The sequence below is a fragment of the Hyperoodon ampullatus genome (assembly GCF_949752795.1).
Source record: "Hyperoodon ampullatus genome assembly, chromosome: 13".
NCBI classification, from domain to species: Eukaryota; Metazoa; Chordata; class Mammalia; order Artiodactyla; family Ziphiidae; genus Hyperoodon; species Hyperoodon ampullatus.
The window spans coordinates 16256753-16281473 of record NC_136926.1 but is presented as its reverse complement, the minus strand read 5'-3'; the positions used below and the strand labels follow the sequence as shown (position 1 = coordinate 16281473).

General features: G+C 38.0%; 1 protein-coding gene across 1 annotated transcript in view; it reads right to left on the bottom strand.

The window, feature by feature from the left end:
- Positions 1-24721, bottom strand: part of HECTD4 (HECT domain E3 ubiquitin protein ligase 4) — a gene marked incomplete at both ends in the record, with an annotated part of 188671 nt that overhangs the window by 138122 nt on the left and 25828 nt on the right. The window contains one exon of the mRNA XM_079717670.1: positions 1951-2468. Coding sequence (XP_079573796.1) covers positions 1951-2468 — 518 coding nt within the window. The remainder of the gene's footprint in view (positions 1-1950; positions 2469-24721) is intronic.

The following is a 24721-nucleotide window of genomic DNA, read 5'->3' as shown; positions in this document are numbered from 1 at the left end:
AGTCACCATGAGTCATTATTTCCCTAAGACCTAGCAAGGTTCCTGGCACATAGAGATGTTCGATAAATGTTAGTTGGTTGAAATGAATGAACATCTTCAAAATATTTTTTTGGAAACGCTGTTCTGTCTTTGAGAGCATCAATCTCAAAAGTTCAATAATATGCTCCTAAATAACTTCATTAAAGGAGGTGATCTAACACTGAAAAGCATGTGACTGAGGTAAATAAAGTCCAGAACAAGGTGATAATATTAGCAATAATGTAGGCACCAACTAAAACAAAAACAAAAATACACACCCAAGAAGAAGAAAATAAAAAACACTCATTTCAACGTTTCTGCTGAACGGAATTTGGAATCTCAAGCACATGAAGCGATTTCAATAACTCTCTCTTGGTTCAGACTAAATTAGGGTACATAATAAAAAAGTGAGTTTTATGGGGCTTCCCTAGTGGCGCAGTGGTTGAGAGTCCGCCTGCCGATGCAGGGGACACGGCTTCGTGCCCCGGTCCGAGAAGATCCCACATGCCGTGGGGCGGCTGGGCCCGTGAGCCATGGCCGCTGAACCTGCGCGTCCGGAGCCTGTGCTCCGCAACGGGAGAGGCCACGACAGTGAGAGGCCCGGGTACCGCAAAAAAAAAAAAGTGAGTTTTATGATCCCATGTTCATTAAAAACATTTGAAACTAAAGAGTTGATAATTATTCCAAACATCCTAAATCTGTCTAAAGATAGGACTATCTAAAAGGAAAATTTCCCAAAGTAGGACTTTTGCATTAATAACAAATCTATTTAGGGCTCAAAACTGTCTTCTGCATATCCAAAAAAGATAAATCAGTCCAATATAAAGCCTTTACAGGGAAACTTATTTCAGTACCACCCAATAATGTCTCCAGAATTAAGCTCATGTCAGGATTTCCATAATCAACCACAGTCTTCAAGGATCTAAAACTAGGCTATGACAGTTTGCTCAGGGCAAAGAAACTGACAATAAATGCTGGTGCCATTGTGTCTTAAAAATAGCTTCAGATTCAATCATTGAAGGTCAACTTTGAAACCATAAAAATAGAGAAAGGAGTCTTATAGCTAGGAACTTCATAATCCTCCAAGAAGAACTTTTCCACATTCGCTTTGCTAACAAAAGGAATAACTCAATCAAAGAAAAAACTACGAAGGGAGAGAGATTAGTGACACTAATCTATCAGACCGTGGTCCTAATTGGTCCCTAGACAATTAGGTTAGACGAAAGCAAAGGTAGTGAAACTTTTTCTCACAAATATGTGACAGTGATCATACAGTTTACTGGGCAGGAGAATGTATGAAATCCTCTCCTGGAAAAGTAACTCCAAGCACATTTCCTATTGACAGTACATCAGTAACATCAACTTACAAACGAAGGACAGTACACTATTAAATCTTGCTACACACAGAGAGATCTTTCAGTTAAAATGATGGAGCCAAGCATCAAGGTCCAGAAATATAATTTGTGACCAAGTCTGTGTGACTGAGTCCAGGTGAGTAATAACCCATTCACTCTCTGACATACTCCTTACAGACATGCAGGAAAAAAAATTAAAAGCTCTACATATTTTTTGACTGTCCTTCCAGGAGAAATACAGATACAACATCCTCTACTAACTACCTGATGTAAAACAGTAACCATCTAAGGGTGAGTAGACAATGGCAAGTGTTGATTCTCCATTTTAAACTGTTTAAGCTGTTATCATGGTATAACAGAAAGCAAAAACTTGAACTTGGGTTTCAACTCTAGCTCCTGCTACCAAGTTTTGGTGGAAGCATCTTATGCATTGTCAAGGCTGCGAAATTCAATACTGAAAACGAAGGACTTCTGAATGTTAAGACTTCCAACAAATACGCTTGCCCTCTTATTCACTCACCCAAACCAGGAAGCAGCCATCACAAGGTCACCAGTTGGTACCTTTGATTTTCCTTACCTGGCACATGCCAAAGCCACCAGGGCAGCAGCAGCATTTTCTTTTTGCTTATGTGGGATGTGTCGGCCTGTGTCAGAAGTCTCCTCTAGCCAAGAGCACAGCAAAGTTTCGATTCCATTCAGACAGTCAGCAGGCTCCTTGGTCAAGCTCAAAGGCTGGCAGTCGCGAAGGCAGTTCAATAGCACCTCAGCAGTTATGTTACAGAGAGAGGGGTCTGTTCTACTCTGGGACTGAATAAGGGGGAAGACCAGCAGGAGCCCCATCCTCGACGTGAAGGGAGCTTGCTCGGGTTGCTGCAACAAGCCCTGGCGTTTGAGCAGGGCCAAAGTTTCTTCGTCACCCGAACTTTCCCTTTCATGCTGTTCTTCCAAGGCCAGCTGGCGCTGGGCATTCCACAGTCCTCGCAAGGCATTCAGGCGGTATTCCAGCAGGCGGGCATACGCATTGCTCTGATTCCCACAAACAGAGCGCAAACGTTCTGCTAATTCCGTCGGATTCTTGGTCTCAAATGTTAAAATCTAAGGAAAGAACCAATAGAGAAGTTGGTATGTATCGCTTTCACCACTGCTCTCATCTATGGAAGCAAATCTATCCAATGGTATCTAAAAATGGTCCACATCAAAAAATCTTTTAATTGTGGCCAAAGCCAGGTTGCTGATAGAGATTTTTTTCCTTGGCACTTCTGCTAATGCTATTAAAAGTGAGATTAGAACCCAAATCATGAAAATAATTAAGTGTGGAGGTCAAAAGTTAATTTGAGTAGCTTATTTTAGAAAGTTGAGGTATAAATATTTATTCAAGGCTCAGGTTATAAATCTATGTCTCTAACTTCTATTACCAGGTAGGTTGTCAGTGAAAACAGAACAAGTTTCATCTTCAAGATCTAATATACCAACTAATAAATGATTGTTTATTATTCTTTGATTTTGAAGAACACTCCATTCTTACTACTGTTAATCCATTCTTTCAATTGGTGACATGGTATAGATTTATCCAGTTCACACTGATAATGGATCCACCCCTATTTTCTCACCAAAAACATACAATTATCAGGAGACCTCCTTGAGATTTTTCAGCAGCTGGGGAAATGATAAAACCATTAAATCCTCAATCAACTAGGAAAGGAAACAGCTATGAAGATAAAGAATCAAACTAAATTTATGACGCAAATAATTTACACATATAAGTGTGACTAAGTTAAAATGAACAGACTGTTGTAACCAACAAATAAGAGGCCACTCTTGGACCAAGCACATTAAAACAGATTATCAGGTGCCAGAGGTGTCTGGTTCTCAGTAGACCAGAAAGTCAGGGTGGGGAGAGGCTCGGAATAAAAGCAAAGAAAATTCTGTCAAGTCATTGGCACTGAAATTTTAAAGGGTCATGGGTCACTTTATTTCTCTCATAAACCTGCAAAATATATTTTTTTAATCTCAAATTTTGCTCTTAAAACTGTTAGCCCAATAAAACCACAAGAACTTCCAGAGAAATGTAAACCCTGTAACTGCCTAGCTTAGCTATACATGCAAGTCGCTAAACTGAACTGAAAAAATGTTCAGTTTGAAAACAAATTCCAATTCAAAAAATTAACTACGTATGTATCTCATTTAACTGATTTGAAAAAATACTCAGTTTTAAAAAGTAACCAATTCAAACTTCAGTTCTAGTGTGTCAGATCAGAAATAATATCCAAATGCCATAAAATTTCAACCAACAACGTAGCAATAAAAAGAAATGAACTAGTGATATCTACAACCTCAGTGAATCTCAATGGCATTTTGTTGAGTGAAAGAAGTCAATTTCAAAAGGTTCCATCTGAATTATTCTATTTATATGACTTTCTGGAAAAAAAAATCTATAGTGATAGAGAACACATCAGTGGTTGCCAGAGGTTGGGGTACAGGCAGGGTGTGACTATATAGTGATAGTATGAGGGAGTTTGGGGAGGCAAACAAACTGTTCTATATCCTGATTGTGCTGCTGGTTACATGAATCTATACATGTGTTAAGATTCATGGAACTGCACACCCCCCCCAAAAAAGGTCAATTCTACAATATGATAATTTTAAAATAAAATTTGAAACAGTTCTAATCAGGCTATGGTTGTATTCAATTAGGTATCATTGGGTAAAGCAATATTGCAAATCATATTATTAAAAATAAGAACTAGGGACATTTTTATTTAGTTTTTAATACAACAGTATCAAATAATGATTGATTAAATGTCCTTTATCATCAGGTCATACAAATTGTATTTCCCTACCCTTTTGTCTCGATTCATCAAACACAAATTACCCTTTTGATTATTTTTCGCATGACAGCAGATAAAATAACTCCAAAGTCCTTTAAAAACGATCGCATTTCAAGGGCAACCATCTACCCTTAAGTAATCGTATCGAAGGAAGCTAGATTACCTTTTTTTTTTTAAGATCGCTCCCCAAAAAAGTCAGTAACCAGCTTCCACCATTATGATCAACAACCAAAGACTGAGATACTTTTAATGTTGTGAAAAATGAAAAAATTTTAAATTTGATCATCTCAAGGTATGAAAATCTAAACAAATAAATTTTGTTGCATTTGTTAAAATGCTTTTCAATATTGATTTTGTGATCTCTACCCAATACAACTCTTTGATATAAAATACATATGTGGACTTCCCTGGTGGCACAGTGGTTAAGAATCCACCTGCCAATGCAGGGGGCACAGGGTCGAGCCCTGGTCCGGGAAGATCTCACATGCCACAGAGCAACTAAGCCCATGTGCCACAACTACTGAGCCTACTGAGCTCTAGAGCCCGCGTGTCACAACTACTGAAGCCCTTGCACCTAGAGCCTGTGCTCTGAAACAAGAGAAGCCACCGCAATGAGAAGTCCGCGCACCAAAACAAAGAGTAGCCTCCGCTCACCACAACTAGGGAAAGCCCACGTGCAGCAACGAAGACCCAACGCAGCCAAAGATAAATCAATTAATTTTTAAAAATTATTTTTAAATTAATTAATTAATTAATTACATATGTGCTCCAAATACATTTTTACTTATGCTACACTGAGCGGCGACTTATGTTATATGAAGCAACTACTAAAAAATTCAATACAGGCTTTTATTGGACACAAGAATCAAAGAACAATTCAGTAACATTAAACCCAGATATTTAGTTTTATTACCAATCTCAAACATAAGTGCTTCTGAAATACGATAGTTCATGGTTCATAAAATGATGTATATGACAGAATCTGTAACTAACTCCAAATATTAAGATTATCTGAAAAAATATATACTATACTTCTGTATTTTTCTGATGGTTCTATTTTTACAAGCACTTCAGTTATATTTTTGGCATTCCACTTGAAAGAAATATTCTGAAAGGATTTGAGTTATAATATAACTAACCAAATATTATATAATATACATGCTTAAGTGACTGTTATGTTTATTGATTTAACAGTACCTAAAGCACACTATGCTTTCAGAAACCCATTAGATTACTCAGCATTATCCATTTCAATGGCCTTATGAAAACTAAGAACTGTCTGATATGCTGCTGTTTTTAAGAATTCTAAAGTTTGAAGGTCATGGCCTAAAATCATTTTATAAAGATATCATACCTTTGGGTTTTAGTAAGTCAGCTATGGAGGATCTATTCTGGTACTTATGAATATTAAATGATTTGTCTCAGATCCTCATATAAAACCACTGCTCTTAGTAATGGCTCTTGACCAAGATAAAAGACTGTCATGTCATTATAAAATTAATACTTTTTCTTTAAAAAGGAAAAAGGCTATTTAAGGAAAAGGGAAGATGCCCGTCACCCTTAATCAGAAGACAGGTTTGCTAACTGTACTTTGGTGATAATGCTGAAGTCATCCCAATTAAGGGAACAACACTCAAAGCAATTCGTAGCCTTAATATAATTTTATCATACATGACATACATGTTTTTAAGCTAAACAACAATCATTCTGGAAAGCTAAGAGAAAGTAGGCAAAATATTCTTTGCCAGCCAAATCTGGCTTTGAACAAGACTCCAATATTTGACATAAGAAGTACAGAGGATCAGGACTTCCCCTGTGGTGCAGTGGTTAAGACTCTGTGCTCCTAATGCAGGGGGCCCCGGTTTGATCCCTGGTCAGCGAACTAGATCCCACATGCATGCCACAACTAAGAGTTCACATGCCACAACTAAGGAGCCCACATGCTGCAACTAAGGAGCCAGCGAGCCGCAACTAAGAAGCTTGCAAGCTGCAACTAAGGAGCCCATGTGCCACAACTAAGGAACCCGCCTGCCGCAACTAAGACCTGGTGCAACCAAATAAATAATAAATAAATATTTTAAAAAAAAAGAAGTATAGAGGATCATCTTTTAGCCAATTTTTTTTCCTTTGGGAAAACACAGAACATATATACCTGTCAGCCATGATGAGAAATGTAAAACGCCAACATGCATTTCAAGTAAATATGGTAGGGAGAATAAGAATATAGAGGCTTTTCAAGTAATAGAGAATACTGTATAAACACATAAGGAAATTAACTAGACTAATAATTAGTAGAAAAATCAAGACTAGGGAATGAACTATCATATTCCCCTAAATGTTAATCTCAGTTTCCATCTACTTTGCTCTTCAGAATAGCAGAGATGTAATTCTCTAAAAGGGTCAAGATAGACACTAAAAGATATATTATCTCCTACCTCTGAAAGAAATAGAAAGTAACACCATTTTTAAGAATTTATCCTAAAGAAACATTCCAGAAATAAAAATGCACAGAGATTTTCACTGCAGTCTTATTATAGTGGAAAAAGTGGAAGCAATCTCAATATTCAGAAGTGTTCAATTAAATTATAACATATCACAATGGGATATTATGCAATAAATAAAAATAATTAAAACTACACAATAAAAAGGAGTATAAAAACTGTATACACCCCATAAAAAGGACTATGTAAAACATGCTTATTCAATTTTGAAATGTCATTGGTATTTGTGGTAATAGAAACATGAGGGGTTTTTTTCCTCTGTTTAAAAAAAAGAAATAGGGCCTCCCTGGTGGCGCAGTGGTTGAGAGTCCGCCTGCTGATGCAGGGGATACGGGTTCGTGCCCCGGTCTGGGAGGATCCCATATGCCGCGGAGCGGCTGGGCCCGTGAGCCATGGCCGCTGAGCCTGCGCATCCAGAGCCTGTGCTCCGCAACGGGAGAGGCCACAACAGTGAGAGGCCCGCGTACCGCCAAAAAAAAAAAAAAAAAAAAAGAAATAGTAATGACAAGTTGAATAGTTTATATTGAAGAAAAGCAGTCTTAACTAGAGCTGGTATTTTACAGAAGCAAACACTACCTTTAAATAACTGCTAGTCAAACAAATAGTGACACAATTGATATAATCAACATTTGGGGGACATATCTGACAAAGAACAATCACAAGTACCATAGGAAGTACTTTCCTTAAATCAATTCACTAGTCCCATCTACTGAACTTTGGCAGCAGTTCTCTCACTGTAGGACTGGTGGTGGAATGGGAGAGACCACCACAGATGCTGGGAACTATCAGTGAACAATAAAACATTTCACTCTCCAAAAAGAAATGATATTTAAAACTCAGGTCACTCAAGCTCCAAATAAATTACTATACTCCCTAGTATGGTACATCAACTGATTCAATTCATTATATGAACCTGTCAGCATAAAAGGAATTTATACCTGGATTATTCCAAAGCAGATCAACTGGCCAGACTCACAGCCCAGGACAAAACTTTTCAGTAGAGTCTATAGAATACCGAAACCCTCTCAAATGTTAGAGTGAGTTTTTAAACCCTTCACAGATTTTCCTACCATTTTTACATTATGAAGATGGCAATCATGGCCAAATTGAATTGCATATGGCAACTCAAAGATCAGAAAGATTTCATGTGAACCAAGTAAATGAATCACGAAAAGAAGGATGGAATTCTATCTCTAAAATGAAAACCTAAATCAAGAGTGGATCCCTTATCAACTAAATTAGACCCTGAAGCTGCATGACCTTATCCAATCTTGGAAATACATGTTCAAACTCTCAACATCACCTATTTTTTTAAAAGGGTCTTGGACTTCCCTGGTGGCACAATGGTTAAGAATCCACCTGCCAATGCCGGGGACATGGGTTTGAGCCCTGGTCAGGGAAGATCCCACATGCTGGGGAGCAACTATGCATGGGCACCACAACTGTTGAGAGTGCGCTCTAGAGCCCGTGAGCCACAACTACTGAAGCCCACGTGCCTAGAGCCCGTGCCCCGCAACAAGAGAAGCCACCGCAATGAGAAGCCCGCGCACCACAACGAAGAGTAGCCCCCACTCGCCACAACTGGAGAAAGCCCGCGCGCAGCAACAAAGACCCAATGCAGCCAAAAATAAATAAAAATTTTTTAAATGTTTAAAAAAATAAAATAAAATAAAAGGGACTTTAAGGGTCTTAACTGATAACCACAATTAAATTTCACACTTTATTTTAACTCACGAGTCTTAGCCCCTAGCTTGGTGCCAAAACTAGGAATGGACCCTGACTTGTTACCAGACTAATTAGCTTTGGCTCAGCCCTATAAAGCTTTCTCCAGCACATGGTGATTTTTCCTAGATCTCTGTCCAACTGCTTTTGAGAGCAGGATTGTTAGGACTCTGAGGACTCCCACATATAAGAAATCACTGTTCAGATTCTTTTTCATAGAAGTTCCATCTTGTCCTGTCCCTGCCCAGTTTTCATCTTTTGTCATGTTCCATGATCAGGGTCCCATTTTTCCATCTCCCTGCTGATGTGGCCTGAATGTCCATACCACTCAGTCTAAATCCCACCTATCATTCAGAACCCAGCTCTGCTCTACCGCCAACTTTGAAAAACTCTGATTTCCTCCCTCTTTTCTTCCTCCCTCTTCCCCTCATCCCTCTTCCCCTCCCCAGAATAACTTTTTGGTGTTCCCGTATTGTCCAGGATATACCTCTATCTGAGGGTCAGATACCTCTATCAGAGGATCAGATACAAACTCTAAGGATAAATGTGTCTGGTATTTCAATAGGAAATGTATCAATGATTTGTTTTTAATAAATGATGTCCATAAAAGAAATGTAGTGAGTGGTATATAGAGTGACTCTTCAAAGCTGATCTGAGGCATAGAGTCCAAATCTAAAAATTTCTGTTACAAAATCATTTTTTTCACCAACACAAAATCTTGACAAAGCCAATACAGATCATCTTCCTATGCTTAGTAATCAACAAAATAAAATTCGGAGAAAGATGTAGAAACGAACTCTCAAAATGGTTTCAACACTATAAATTTTATTATTAGGAGTATTTAAAGAAAAAAGATACCTATGCAAGGACTAACTTTACCTGTTATTGCTTGAATTACATACTTAATGTAAAGACCATCATTGTGACATATTCACCAAATGCTTAGCGTAAATATATCTTAGTAAGAAAATCACTGTTGACAATTTACAAATACAAAAATATAACAAAGAAGGAAATTATAGAGCTCCCAATATGTGTAACACATACCGCACTCTACTATAATGTTATTTAAATCTGTCCCCCCTTTCAACTGTGAGCTCTGAAAGGGGGAGACCATGTCTTATTCATATTTGTACCCCCAGAGCTTAGCACAGTGTCTGGCACATAAAAGTTTGATAAATTAATGAATAAGAAAATACATAAATTCCAAAAATAATTCTCTATAGTGTACATCTGGTTCCCACTGTACATCTGAGTAACCTTCTCTCACTTGGATTAATTGTGATTCTGCCTTCTGGAGCAATGGAAAATAATTCTTCCTCTTCCACGTAAGACTATTTCAATTAGATGAAGAAAATATATGTGACAGGGAAGGAACATGAGGATATGAGTTAGGGCAGTTGCTCAACCCTGGCTAAACATTAGAACTGCCTTGAGAGCTTTTAAATAATACCGAATAGGTCCCACCCCAGCCCGATTAACTCAAAATATCTAGGGATGGAACCTAGTTTTTGTTTTTTAACTCCACAGGTGAATGCGATGTGCAGCCAAGATTACAAACCACTGAGTTAAGGAAACTAGGTTCTAGCCCAGCCTCTGCAAATAACTCTCCCCTTAAGCATTTTACTTAAATTCTCTCAGTCTGTGTTTCTACATCTTAACAGTTTACACTGTTAAGATCAAAGGAAATAATGTATAGGAGTGCTCTGAAAAACGTGAAACTGCTAAATAATTGTTAGGACATTAAAGATGCTTCCTTATTTTGGACCAGGTCACCACCAAGAAAGGGAACTTTTCCAGGTAACCCTATAAGGAAGACCCGACTAGATAAAACCTGGGAGTGTTGAGGGTGGGGTAAAGGAGGTTTGAATTAAACACATGCTTCATTTGAGCCACCACCATTTTTAAAAATGTTAATATAACCTTAATACATTAGTAGAATTTCAGTGTCAGAAGCAAGGGAGGTAATAATCCCATTTATATTCTGCAATGGTCAAACTATAACTGGAATATCCTGTTCAAAGTACCTCATTTTAAAAGGTCTTTAACAGACTGTGTGTCCAGAATAGGTGATTTGACTAATCTGGCAATCACGTCACATGAGAAGTGGTAAGGAACTAGGGATGCGTGGCCTACAAAGGTGGGTTGGAGGGGGAGCTGCCTTCATAAGTTTCAAGGGCTGTCATGTGAAAGAGAAAGACTTACTCTCCTCCCTTATTGCTCCAGGAGAGGCAGAAACAGGAAGTTACTGGGATGCACAGCCTAACAAACAACTTGATAATAATTCAAACAGAATTCCTGGATGTATTTACTCTTTAAAAAAGATTCTTGGGATCCAATTATAAACATTGTTTCAAAAAGGTCTAGGATTACCCTGGAATCTGCATCTAAAGCAGGCTCTCTGGATGACTGAGTACTCCTTTTTTTTTTTTTTAATATAATGATCTTTATAAAAAGGCTTATTTTAATGTAATTCACACACCATAAAATTCATCCACTTAAAGTATACAATCCAATGGCTTTTAGCATATTGACAGTTGTGCATTCATTACAATTTTAGAACATTTGCATCACCTCCAAAAGAAACTCTGTACCCATTAGCAGTCACTCCCCATGTCCCCCCAAATCTTTCAGCCCTAGGCAATCACTAATCTACTGTTGCTATAGATTTACCTATTTTCTTTACATTTAATAGAAATGGAATCGTATTCTGAGGGGTATTTTGTGACTGCCCTCTTTCACTTAGCATACTGTTTAAAATTCGTCCTTGTTGTAGTATGTATCAGTACTTCACTCCTTTTTATTGCTGAATAATATTCCATTTAATGGATATACCATATCTTATTTATCCATTCATCAGTTGATGGACACAAGTTCTTTCCATTTTTTGGCAATTATGAATAATGTTGCTATGAATATTCAGTTACAAGTTTTTGTATGGACATAGCTTTATAACCAAGAGGGAAGAAAACATAAGAGTGAAACTGCCAAATCATATGGTAACTCTGTTTACCTTTTGGAGGAACTGTTAAACTGTTTTCCAAATTGTCTGCACCATGTTACATTCCCACCAGTAACGTATAAAGATTTCAATTTCTCCCCATTATTGCTAACACTTGTTATTATCTGTCTTTTGATTAGAGTCATCCAAGGGGGCTTGAAGTGGTAACTCATGTGGTTTTGATTTGCATTTCCCTGAAGGCTAATAATGTTGAGCATCTTTTCATAAGCTTTTCATCTTTTCATGAGGTCATTCATACATCTTCTTTGGAAAAAGGATAGTCCATTTTAAGAAACAATAATTTTGCCAAGCCAGTAAGGACAGTAAGTTCCATGGACAGAAACACATCAAATACATTTAAATCCACAAATTTATAATATTTTTTTAAAAACCCACCATTGGAGGATGTTGGCAAACCAACTGTATTTTTGGTAAACTGGTTAATATAGGGAAAGAGTCAATCATTTACCCTACCTTTCTTATATAACCTCTCCACCTAGGTAAGCAAACAGTTGATAAAAGAAAACTTTTCTGTATAGAATTCCAGCTAATAAATGAAGGAATGACAAGCTATCACCATTTTGCAATCTCAGTGTACTAGATCTAGGCATTGAGCTTTAGCAGCTGCAAACATCACACAAAAATAAGCTGACATTATGTGCCTAATGATGAAAATATATACCACCACCCGTAAAGCAATCTTGCCAAAAAATAAAGGAAAAACAAAATCAAACTTAAACCTGATGGAACCATGGTCTAGAAGTGAGATCCAAATGTGAATTTACAGGAAATAGAGAGGACAAAAAAAAAAGATGTTAAACTATACCAAGGGGATGCAATAAGCATAATCTAGACCATAGGAAACTCAACAGGACAAAGAACCAACTTTCTTCAACAAATAAATTGCAAGGCAGAGGGAAAAAAAAAGAGAGAAGAAGCAGTAATATGTAGTTTAAAAAACATTATATCCTTATTTATATCCTCATCCAAACAACCTTTTAAAAAGATTAGCACAATCACAATTGGAAATGTGAATGCTGACTGCGTTATTTAATTATATTAAAGAAATACTGTTAATTTTTAAAGATATGAAATATTATGATTATTTTTTTAAAGGAGTCCTCATCTTTTAGATACATATTGAAATACTTACGGATAAAGTGATAAGATGTCATGGATTTACTTTAAAATAATATGGGAAAGAGAAATAGGTGGCAGCATAGGTGAAACAAGATCAGCCATGAGTTGAAAATTGTCGAAGTTGGTGATGGGTACATAAGGGTTCATTATGCAATTCTGTCTACTTTAATATCTTGGGGCAATTTTCCAAATTTTTATAAGAAAAGTGTTTTTTTAAAAAAAAGCTTGTCAAAACCAAAAGCTTAAGAGGTTCTAAGGGCCCCTCCACTGGTCACAATCAAGAAGAAACTGGATGGCTCTTTATTACAGTTCTTGTAATGTAAATGACACACAAGGATTTCTTCTTCAAATGCTAGGATTCTATTAAAGTGAGCAGTCTTTAAAAAGACTAGCTAAATCACCTCAATTTGCCACTTAATTTTGCTAATAGAAACTTTAATAAAAACTTAATTTTGCTAATAGACTCTCAAAATTGTGTAAAAACAACTATGATTAATCTAGTTTCCTAAGTAAATATATTTGTTTAATGCTTACCCTTAAGGAACATAACAAAAGAACAAACAAATTAATCAAATGAGGATATACATTTAAAAATTACTTTTTAAAGTGCCAAATGCAATTCATCCCTAAGGTACAATTATCGTTAGTATGTGCTATATGTTTATCATCAAACAATATATTTCATGAGACAAGGGCATGATAACATTTTCTGGAATTGATGACTAAACATCTGTTCCCTCAAAATACATGCACAAATATACTATCTTCCTGAGCAGCTAGGTTATAGTTACTGCCTCCCCCCACAAAATACTATTTTACCAACTTATGTTTAGCCAAAAAGATTTAACATGGGATAGAGTAAAAACAGAAACAAACCAAACAGAAACCTAAAAAGCATGCCAATTCATGTAATGAGTACCAAAGAATCACTGGATTATTTTCACGAGAAGAAAGAATGTGTGCAGAAAATATTAAGTTTAGTGGTTAGGAGACGAGGCAAGAGAAATAATACGTATAACACAGTATCTGTAGCATATGTATTAATTTAACCAAACCCCTTCTCTACATTACTACAGTATTCAATATCAATATTTTTACCTTCTTATTAGTGTAGTTTTTTGTTTGTTTTTGCATTCTGAACTAAATTTTTTAAAGTTTGTACTAAATTTTATAAAATTGCTTAGAAAAATCTCCTGGTAAAATGCAAAAGTATCAAACTACTGAGAAGAATGTGAAACAACAGTAATTCTTAGACACTTCTGGTGGAAACATAAATTAGTACAGACACCTTAGAAAACAATTGGTATTGTCCAGTTAAAATGAAAATGAAAAAAATAAAAAATAAAGAATTGTTTTAGCTCCTGGTGGCTGCTATAACAAATCACCATACTTAGTGGCTTAAAACAACAGATACTTATTTTCTTCCAGTTCTGGAGGCCAGAAGTCCAAAATCAGTATCACTGGGCCAAATTCCAGGTGTTGCTGGCAGGGCTGCACTCCCTCCAGAGGCTCTAGGAAAGAGTTCGTTTCTCGGCTCTTCCACCTTTTGGTGGCTGCTGGCACCCTGGGCTGTGGCTACATCACTTCAATCTCTGCCTCTGTGATCACAGGGCCTTCTCCTCTTATACTCGGTGTAATTTCCGTTGGCCTCTCCTCTATTAAGGACACTTGTGACTGCATTTAGAGCCCACCTGATAATCTAGGATCATCTCCCCAGCTCAAAATCCTTAACTTAATCACACCTGCAAAGATCCTCTTTCCACATAAGGTAACATTTATAGGTTCCAGGTATTAGGACCTGTTATCTTTAGGGGCCATCCTTCAGCCTGCTCCATGCATATAGCCTACAATACAGCAATCCACTCCTGGGTAATTCCCTACAGAAACTCTTGCACATTAACACCAGATGACAAGTACAAGAATATTTACAGCAACATTGTTTACAATAACAAAAAAACCAACTGGAAACAACTCAAATATTCATCAACAAAATGGATACACTGTGATGTATTCATATAATTACACAGCAGTGAGAACAGAAGTACAGCTACACACATCAGCATGGAAGAATCATATAACACATGTGGAGCAGAAAATAAAGCAAGTCACAAAAATTACATACGGCATACTACATTTATATAAAAAGGTCTTAAAACACACAAAACTGGGGGATTCCCTGGTGGCGCAGTGGTTGGGAGTCCGCCTGCCGATGCAGGGGGCACGGGTTCGTGCCCCGGTCTGGGAAGATCCCACATGCCGCGGAGCGGCTGAGCCCGTGAGCCATGACCGCTGAGCCTGTGCGTCCGGAGCCTGTGCTCCGCAACGGGAGAGGCCACAACAGTGAGAGGCCGCAACAGTGAGAGGCCCGCGTACTGCAAAAAAAAAAAAAAAAAAAGGAACCACACAAAACTGAGCTCTGTAATGTTTAGAGTTGTGTGCATACTATAAAACAATACAGAAAAGCAAAAGAAAAACAAACACAAAATTCAAGATAGTGGTATCCTACGTGGGAGAGAGGGAGGGCTGAATGGTGGAGCATGCAGGGGTCTTTAAAGGGATTGGTATGGACCCATTTCTTAACTGGGTGGTGGAATAACAGAATATATTTTTTTAATTTAGTTTAATTTATATATTCAAAAGTTCTACCCCAAAATACATACCTTCCATATATACATTCATGATATATTTAATAATGAAAATGTTGTAATTCCCATTGTTTATTCTAGCTCTGCAAAGCAGACCAAGATCATTATCCTCACTGCTGATAAGCACTTAGTGGTTTCTCTAGAAACACGGTCACAGTCTAACGAGAGTATTCCCAGTATCAGGTGTGAATAGCCCAAGCACTTCCCATCTGTAGGAAGAGTGTGAGCGGGTGGCACAAGCTAAGCTTTGGGTGATGCTGCAGTTGGCTCTGCCTCCTGGAGGAGGTGCTGACTGTCTAGGGAGACAGAGAATCTTGATGCCTCCCAGGGGATGTGTGGCAATGCCAAGAAATATTTTGGGTCGTTACAAGTACAGAGGTGTTACTGGCATCTAGTGGGTAGAGGCCAGGGATGGACATCCTGCAATGTACAGGGAAGCCCCTGCAGCAGAGAATCATCCAGCTGAGGGTGAAAAAATACTGCTCTATAGTAACCATTTGATTGAATGCATGCAATAAGCCTAACTAACTACTGCCACCTGACATTGAGTGCGACGAACAACCTCCCATTACGGACATAGGAAGTCCCGGTTTGCAAAATTTGTCAATCCTCAGAATTGTGCACAGGAGGGATTCTAATCATAGGCTCAATTAAAATACAAGTTCTAAAAAAAAAAAAAAATACAAGTTCTACAGATAATTATTGTTACCAGAGGGACTCTGATAGATTGTAAACTTCTCAAGGGTGCACACTTATATTCATTCATCTCTTTATCTTCTGCACTAAAATCTCAGCATGTTTTGAATTCTTTCTCCTGAAATAAGGCACAGAGCACAGCACCTGGCATGTAGTAAGCACTCAATAACATTAGTTAATATTAGTTGAAAAATATCTTTTTCAAATTTATTTCAAACTCTCTCATTATGGCTTAAAACTTTGTCTATTTTATTCCCTAGTGTATCCCAAACCCCAGAGAACCTGGTACATGACAGATGCTCAATAAATATTTACTGAATGAGCAAATGACTAAACATGCTACCTGACAGTGCACACACATGCCCAACAAAACAAAACAAAACAAACAACAGAAAGCAATAGACACAATAAGGCACCGTTAGCAAACACACTCCTAGATCAGTACTTCCAATGACTTCTTTAGTCAACATGAACAAAGAAGCTGAAATCAGTGTCGTCCATACTTTGATTATAAGATCAGATACATTAATTTTAAACCTGTAGTCTGTAATTGTTTGGCTGGGGTAGGCAAGAACATGAATAGGCACCAAACGACTACTCAGTAAAAATTACCGATAACCATGGCTGACCCCTAAATACCTCTAAGAAACATGAGAAATGCTGCATCTTTTATGCCACGAAATCTTGCCCTTCTCATCAATTCCTGCTCACAGCTGCGCCTGACTAATTAAAACTGCCTGGAAACCTCGTCTATCACTTTACTGGTTATTTCTTCTACTAAATCAAGACTCCACTTTAGAATTCAAATCCATCTGTCTCCCTCAGTCTGCAAAGAACAAATGTTCAGTAAAACTAACCAGCTAGCTAAAATTAACTGTACCTTTTGTAGCTAAGACTTAATATGCTGTTGGGGGCAGGGAGCAAGGAGTATAAGGGTAAACCACTTAAAAATAAGGTAACAGGGCTTCCTTGGTGGTGCAGTGGCTGAGAATCCGCCTGCCGATGCAGGGGACACGGGTTCCAGCCCTGATCGGGGAAGATCCCACATGCCACGGAGCAACTAAGCCCGTGCGCCACAACTACTGAGCCTGCGCTCTAGAGCCCGTGAACCACAACTACTGAAGCCCGTGCGCCTAGAGCCCGTGCTCCACAACAAGAGAAGCCACCAAAATGAGAAGCCCGCACACCGCAACGAAGAGTAGCTCCCGCCCGCTGCAACTAGAGAAAGCCCACGCACAGCAACAGACCCAACACAGCCAAAAATAAATAAAAAATTTAAAAAATCATTATTAAAAAAAAAGGTAACACAAAGCTTAACTATATTAGATACTTAACCATATTAGATTACATATTAGATATGCAACTCCTATCTTAGCAAATCAGGGACAAATCCAGAAACTCGTGGCTAAAAAAGAGTTACGTCTAAAGGCAACTTTCTGGAGAATTTAACACATGTCAAACATTGCTCTTCCAAAATAATTACATAGGGCTATCAACCCCAAAGTTTTGCTCGTCCATTTTCCTTTCATCTGAACATTAGAAAACCTAAATTGGCTCAAAATCTATAGCTTCACTTTTGATATCTAAAATACAGATGATTCATTGCTGAGCTATTGGTCCTGTCCCATGATCAGAAAAACATAAGGAAAAAATCAACTTTTTATGGCCTTTATCTTGAACCTACAACTTCAAATTTCTAAGAGTTTTATAAATTATGACAGCAAAATACATAAAATTCCCCTTCTTAATGCAACTTTTATTATCACTTCTGAGTTATTAAGTCCTTGCCTAGATATGATAAAGGAGGAACAAATGAAAAAGACCTATCACTTTATGGATTTTAACAGCCAGAAGTTGCTTCTGTAAGGTTTTGGATTGATTAATTTTTGCTGCCAAAACCACATATACCAAGTTATACGATGTTATACTTATGTCCTGAAACATCAAAAAATATCTAAAGTTCAATTTTTCTTTCCAACATGATTTTTTACCACAGAAATCCTTTCTCTAGTAAGCAATGAAATAGACAACAAAATGAAGCATTAAAATTTTTACATCTTGGGGGCTTCCCTGGTGGCGCAGTAGTTGAGAGTCCGCCTGCCGATGCAGGGGACACGGGTTCGTGCCCCGGTCTGGGAAGATCCCACATGCCGCGGAGCGGCTGGGCCCGTGAGCCATGGCCGCTGAGCCTGCGCGTCCGGAGCCTGTGCTCCGCAACGGGAGAGGCCACAACAGTGAGAGGCCTGTGTACCGCAAAAAAAAAAAAAATTTACATCTTGGAATTTATTTCAAAAACACTACAATTTACCACATCAATGCAATGTGTATTTAACTTACAACATTCTATGCTACCCAGGGGTTACTGATAAAATGAAAAATGAGGTTCCTTCTTTTTCTTCAAAATCATATAACTGCAATTTTCGAATTTCACTAAAACTCTTAAAACTATAGACAAAATCACTTCCAAAGACATTCAATTTTCTTTTTTTTATTGCACGGAAAATGTGCTGGACCAAATTTAACAGAAAATAAATTACCACAAACTAGGTTTAAAAATATTTTTGTTGGGCTTCCCTGGTGGCGCAGTGGTTAAGAATCCGCCTGCCAATGCAGGGGACACTGGTTCGAGCCCTGGTCTGGGAAGATCTCACATGCCGTGGAGCAATTAAGCCCGTGTCCCACAACTACTGAGCCTGTGCTCTAGAGCCCGTGAGCCACAACTACTGAGCCCGTGTGCCACAACTACTGAAGCCCATGTGCCTAGGGTCTGTGCTCTGCAACAAGAGAAGCCACCACAATGAAAAGCCCGTGCACCACAACGAAGAGTAGCCCCTGCTCGCCCCAACTAGAGAAAAGCCCTCGTGCAGCAATGAAGACCCAATGCAGCCAAAAATAAATAAATAAATAAAAATTTAAATATATATATATATATAGATTTGTTACATAGATTTGTTGTAAATGGGTTCAACTAGCATGATGTCCTAGAGCATATAGGTAGCTAGTGATACTGACATTCTCTCAAAACTATACTTCAAATTTTTGATAATACTGCTACTTTGACAAATACTACTGAATTCTATATATAAATAAATAAATAAATCCACATTCTTCAAATTCAATTCAACAAACTTTATTTCTGATGTGGTTTCTGATGTACAAAGTACTGATAAGCACTGTGAGGATTCAGAAACATTTGGAGGTACAAAGACATTGAACATTATACTGGAGAAAAATTGGAATCAACCTAAAATGTCTATCAACAGGAGAAAGGCTAAATAATCTGTGAGGAAGTTTGAAAGAATGAAGCTGAGCAATTCATATAAATAAATAAATAAGCAATTTGTATATATAAAACAATTATATATAATTAATAATGAATTACATAAAATATAATTATATATAATCCATATATTTATATATACACCATTCATATACAATTATATATAACTCAATATAGTTCACATTCACATATATAATTCATACACACACATACATGAATTAAGCTCTAAGATCACAGAGTAGAAAAAAAGTTGCAAAAACATGCATATATGGACATATGTATGCTACCAAATGTAAAATAGATAGCTAGTAGGAAGCAGCCGCATAGCACAGGGAGATCAGCTCGCTGCTTTGTGACCACCTAGAGGGGTGAGATAGGGAGGGTGGGAGGGAGACGCAAGAGGGTGGAGATATGGGGATATATGTGTATGTATAGCTATTGTAAAGCAATTATACTCCAATAAAGATGTTAAAAAAAAACATGCATATAACAACATTGATTTAAAAAAAAATACTACACATCTTCTAAAGGTAGCATCTTCAGGCTCCGTGAGCAAACAAGCTAAGAGCTGAGATGAACATGCCTGGAGGAGGCCAATTATGGCAGGGGGACAATGGAATGGGATTTGAATAGGGCTGAATGTGAATCCTAAGTATCTCTCCAAAGAATTCCTGAGGCAATTTCAGATCACTTAAATTTCTGTAATAAGTTGTGATTTCCATTTATGTAGAACTTTCACTCTTGGGAAAACTTAAAATTTTAACTCCAAAGCATTTCCAACTCTTAATGGCTTCATGGAGAAAAATCAACAGTCACAGAAGTATCCTACAATGTCCTGCTTTAGTGAAACAACTAAAGCTGTAAACCAAAAACTGCAGGGGGTTATAACTGGTCCTGTGATTTCTAAAACAACTTGGATGAGTGTTCAGCATAAAGAACACGGCCTGGTAAACAGCCACACTGTAAGAAACTAAGCAAAGCAGCAATATCTCTGTTCAAAATACAAATTCCAAGACTAGCTTAACTCAGAGTTCATAAAAAGCTTAACACAGCAGAGGCACATAGGTAATAACAGAAAAGAAAGGAGGCTGGAAACAAAAATGGCTGTAGGTCTCCGGACTATCTCGAGTTTTTCCTATTGCATACAAAATTTTTGGATTAAGAAAAAATCATAAACAATCAAACAATACAAAAAACAATAAACAAGACTCTAAATGCTATCTATAAGAACAAACAAAAACTAACCAGTCAAAACCTTAATGATATAAGAAACACAAAGGTAAATAGCAAAATAAGCAATTCAAGGGCAATTAAGTACTTTACAAAAGAAAATTACTAGTTATATATTAATCACATTATAACATTTGTCTACAAAGACTGGAAGTAAATTCATGAAATTATGGAGTACGAGTAATTTATATTTTTCTTCCTTTTGCTTTTTCAAATTTTCTCCAGAGGACATGTATTACTTCTGTAAGAAGTTTTTTTTAAGCTTTCTTCATTTAAAAAAATCCAAGTATAGTTGATTTACAATGTTGTTAGCTTCTGTTGTACAGCAAAGTGATTCAGTTATACATATACGTACATTCTTATTTTATTTATTTATTTTTGGCTGCATTGGGTCTTCGTTGCTGTGTGCGGGCTTTCTCTAGTTGTGGCGAGTGGGGGCTACTCTTCGTTGAGGTGTGCAGGCTTCTCACTGTGGTGGCTTCTCTTGTTGCAGAGCATGGGCTCTAGGCGCACGAGCTTCAGTAGTTGTGGCACATGGGTTCAGTAGTTGTGGCTCGTGGGCTCTAGAGCGCAGGCTCTGTAGTTGTGGCACATGGGCTTAGTTGCTCCGCAGCATGTGGGATCTTCCTGGACTAGGGCTCGAACCTGTGTCCCCTGCATTGGTAGGCAGATTCTTAACCACTGTGCCACCAGGAAAGCCCCATACATTCTTTTTTAATATTCTTTTCCATTATAGTTTATCATAGCATATTGAATATAGTTCTCTGTAAGAAGTTATTTTAGAAAGAGTAGAAAGCAAATGCCTTTCCTAAAGGCGCTAGAAAGCTGTAGTTCAGGAGCTCACAGAAGAGAACTGTTTGGTAGTGAGGGAACTACACTTACAAAATTTATCAAATGTTTACGTGCCAGAAGCTGTGCCAAGAAGTTTCCATTCACTGTGGTCCTTAATCTGGAAAATCATAGCATGAGGTAGGTAAGTAGTAGTGCTGTCCCCATGAGATAAGGAAATGGCTGGTTTAGGGGGGTTGGGATAAACTGGGAATTTGGGATTAACAGATACACAATACTATATAGAAAACAGATTAAAAAAACAAGGACCTACTGTATGGCACAGGAAACTATATTCAATATCTTGTGACAAACTAAAAAGGAAAAGAATCTGAAAAAGAATATATATATGTGTGTGTGTGTGTGTATATATATGTGTGTGTGTGTGTATATATATATATATATATATAAAACTGAAACACTTGCTGTACATATGAAATAGTGTAGATCAACTATACTTCAATAAATAAATGAATGAATGAATGAATGGAAAATGGCTGGTTTAGAAGGTTAAACCAATGACCAAATCACTTCACTAGTAAATGGTGAACTGGGATTAAAAGGCAGTCTGTAAACTTAGAGCCCACATTCTGAACCACAACACCAGTGTTTCCAACACATCTTAAGAAGCATCTTGGGCTTCCCTGGTGGCGCAGTGGTTAAGAATCTGCCTGCCGGGACTTCCCTGGTGGTGCAGTGGTTAAGAATATGCCTGCCAATGCCGGGGACACAGGTTCGAGCCCTGGTCCGGGAAGATCCCACAGGCCGCGGAGCAACTAAGCCTGTGTGCCACAACTATTGAGCCTCTGCTCTAGGGCCTGTGAGCCACAACTGCTGAGCCCACGTGCCACAACTACTGAAGCCCACGTGCTTGGGACCCGTGCTCTACAACAAGAGAAGCCACCACAGTGAGAAGCCTGCGCACTGCAATGAAGAGTAGCTGCCGCTCACCACAACTAGAGAAAGCCCGCACGCAGCACCGAAGACCCAACTCAACCAAAAATAAATAAATAATTGATTTTAAAAAAAAGAATCTGCCTGCCATTCTTCAATATACGCAAATCAATCAATGTGATACACCATATTAACAAATTGAAGGAGAAAAACCATATGATCATCTCAACAGATGCAGAAAAAACTTCTGACAAAATTGAACACCCATTTATGATAAAAACCCTCCAGCAAGTAGGTATAGAGGGAACTTACCTCAACATAATAAAGGCCATATATGACAAACCCACAGCCAGCATCGTTCTCAATGGTGAAAAACTGGAAACCATTTCCACTAAGATCAGGAACAACACAAGGTTGCCCACTCTAACCACTATTATTCAACATAGTTTTGGAAGTTTTAGCCACAGCAATCAGAGAAGAAAAAGAAATGAAAGGAATCCAAATTGGAAAAGAAGAAGTAAAACTGTCACTGTTTGCAGATGACATCATACTATACATAGAGAATCCTAAAGATGTTACCAGAAAAATACTAGAGCTAATCAGTGAATCTGGTAAAGTAGCAGGATACAAAATTAATGCACAGAAATCTCTTGCATTCCTATATACTAATGATGAAAAATCTGAAAGAGAAATTAAGGAAACACTTCCATTTACCATTGCAACAAAAAGAATAAAATACCTAGGAATAAACCTACCTAAGGAGACAAAAGACCTGTATGCAGAAAACTATAAGACACTGAGGAAAGAAATTAAAGATGATACAAACAAATGGAGAGATATACCATGTTCTTGATTGGAGAATCAACATTGTGAAAATAACTATACTACCCAAAGTAATCTACAGATTCAGTGCAATCCTTATCAAACTACCAATGGCATTTTTCACAGAACTAGAACAAAAAATTTCACAATTTGTATAGAAACACAAAAGACCCCAAATAGCCAAAGCAATCTTGAGAAAGAAAAATGGAGCTGGAGGAATCAGGCTCCCTGACATCAGATCATATTACAAAGCTACAGTAGCCAAGACAGTATGGTACTGGCAGAAAAACAGAAATACAGATCAGTGGAACAGGATAGAAAGCCCAGAGATAAACCCACACCCATATAGTCACCTTATTTTTGATAAAGGAGGCAAGAATATACAATGGAGAAGAGACAGTCTCTTCAATAAGTGGTGCTGGGAAAACTGGACAGCTACATGTAAAAGAATGCAATTAGAACACTCCCTAACACTGTATACAACGATAAACTCAAAATGGATTAAAGACATAAATGTAAGGCCAGACACCATCAAACTCTTAGAGGAAAACATAGGCAGAACACTCTATGACATAAATCCCAGCAAGATCCTTTTTGACCCACCTCCTAGAGAAATGGAAATAAAAACAAAAATAAACAAATGGGACCTAATGAAGCTTAAAAGCTTTTGCACAGCAAAGGAAACCATAAACGAGACTAAAAGACAACCCTCAGAATGGGAGAAAATATTTTCAAACGAAGCAACTGACAAAGGATTAATCTCCAAAATACACAAGCAGCTCATGCAGCTCCATATCAAAAAAACAAACAACCCAAACCAAAAATGGGCAGAAGACCTAAATAGACATTTCTCCAAAGAAGATATACAGGTGACCAACAAACACATGAAAGGATGCTTAATATCACCAATCATTAGAGAAATGCAAATCAAAACTACAATGAGATATCATCTCACACTAGTCAGAATGGGCATCATCAAAAACTCTACAAACAATAAGTGCTGCAGAGGGTATGGAGAAAAGGGAACCCTCTTGCACTGTTGGTGGGAATGTAAATTGATACAGCCACTATGGAGAACAGTATGGAGGTTCCTTAAAAAACTAAAAATAGAACTACCATACAACCCAGCAATCCCACTACTGGGCATATACCCTGAGAAAACCATAATTCAAAAAGAGTCATGTACCAGATGTTCATTGCAGCTCTATTTACAATAGCCAGGACATGGAAGCAACCTAAGTGTCCATCAACAGATGAATGGATAAAGATGTGGCACATATATACAATGGAATATTACTCACCCTAAAAAGAAACAAAATTGAGTTATCTGCAGTGAGGTGGATGGACCTAGAGACTCATACAGAGTGAAGTAAGTCAGAAAGAGAAAAACAAATACCGTATACTAACACATGTATATGGAATCTAAAAAAAAATGGTTCTGGGGCTTCCCTGGTGGCACAGTGGTTGAGAGTCGGCCTGCCGATGCAGGGGACACGGCTTCGTGCCCTGGTCCGGGAAGATCCCACATGCTGCGGAGCGGCTGGGCCTGTGAGCCATGGCCGCTGAGCCTGCACGTCCGGAGCCTGTACTCCGCAGCGGGAGAGGCCACAACAGTGAGAGGCCCGCGTACCGCAAAAAAAATTATATTAAAAAAAAAAGGTTCTGAAGAAGCTAGGGGCAGGACAGGAATAAAGACACAGACGTAGAGAATGAACTTGAGGACACGGGGAGGGGCAAGGGTAAGCTGGGACGAAGTAAGAG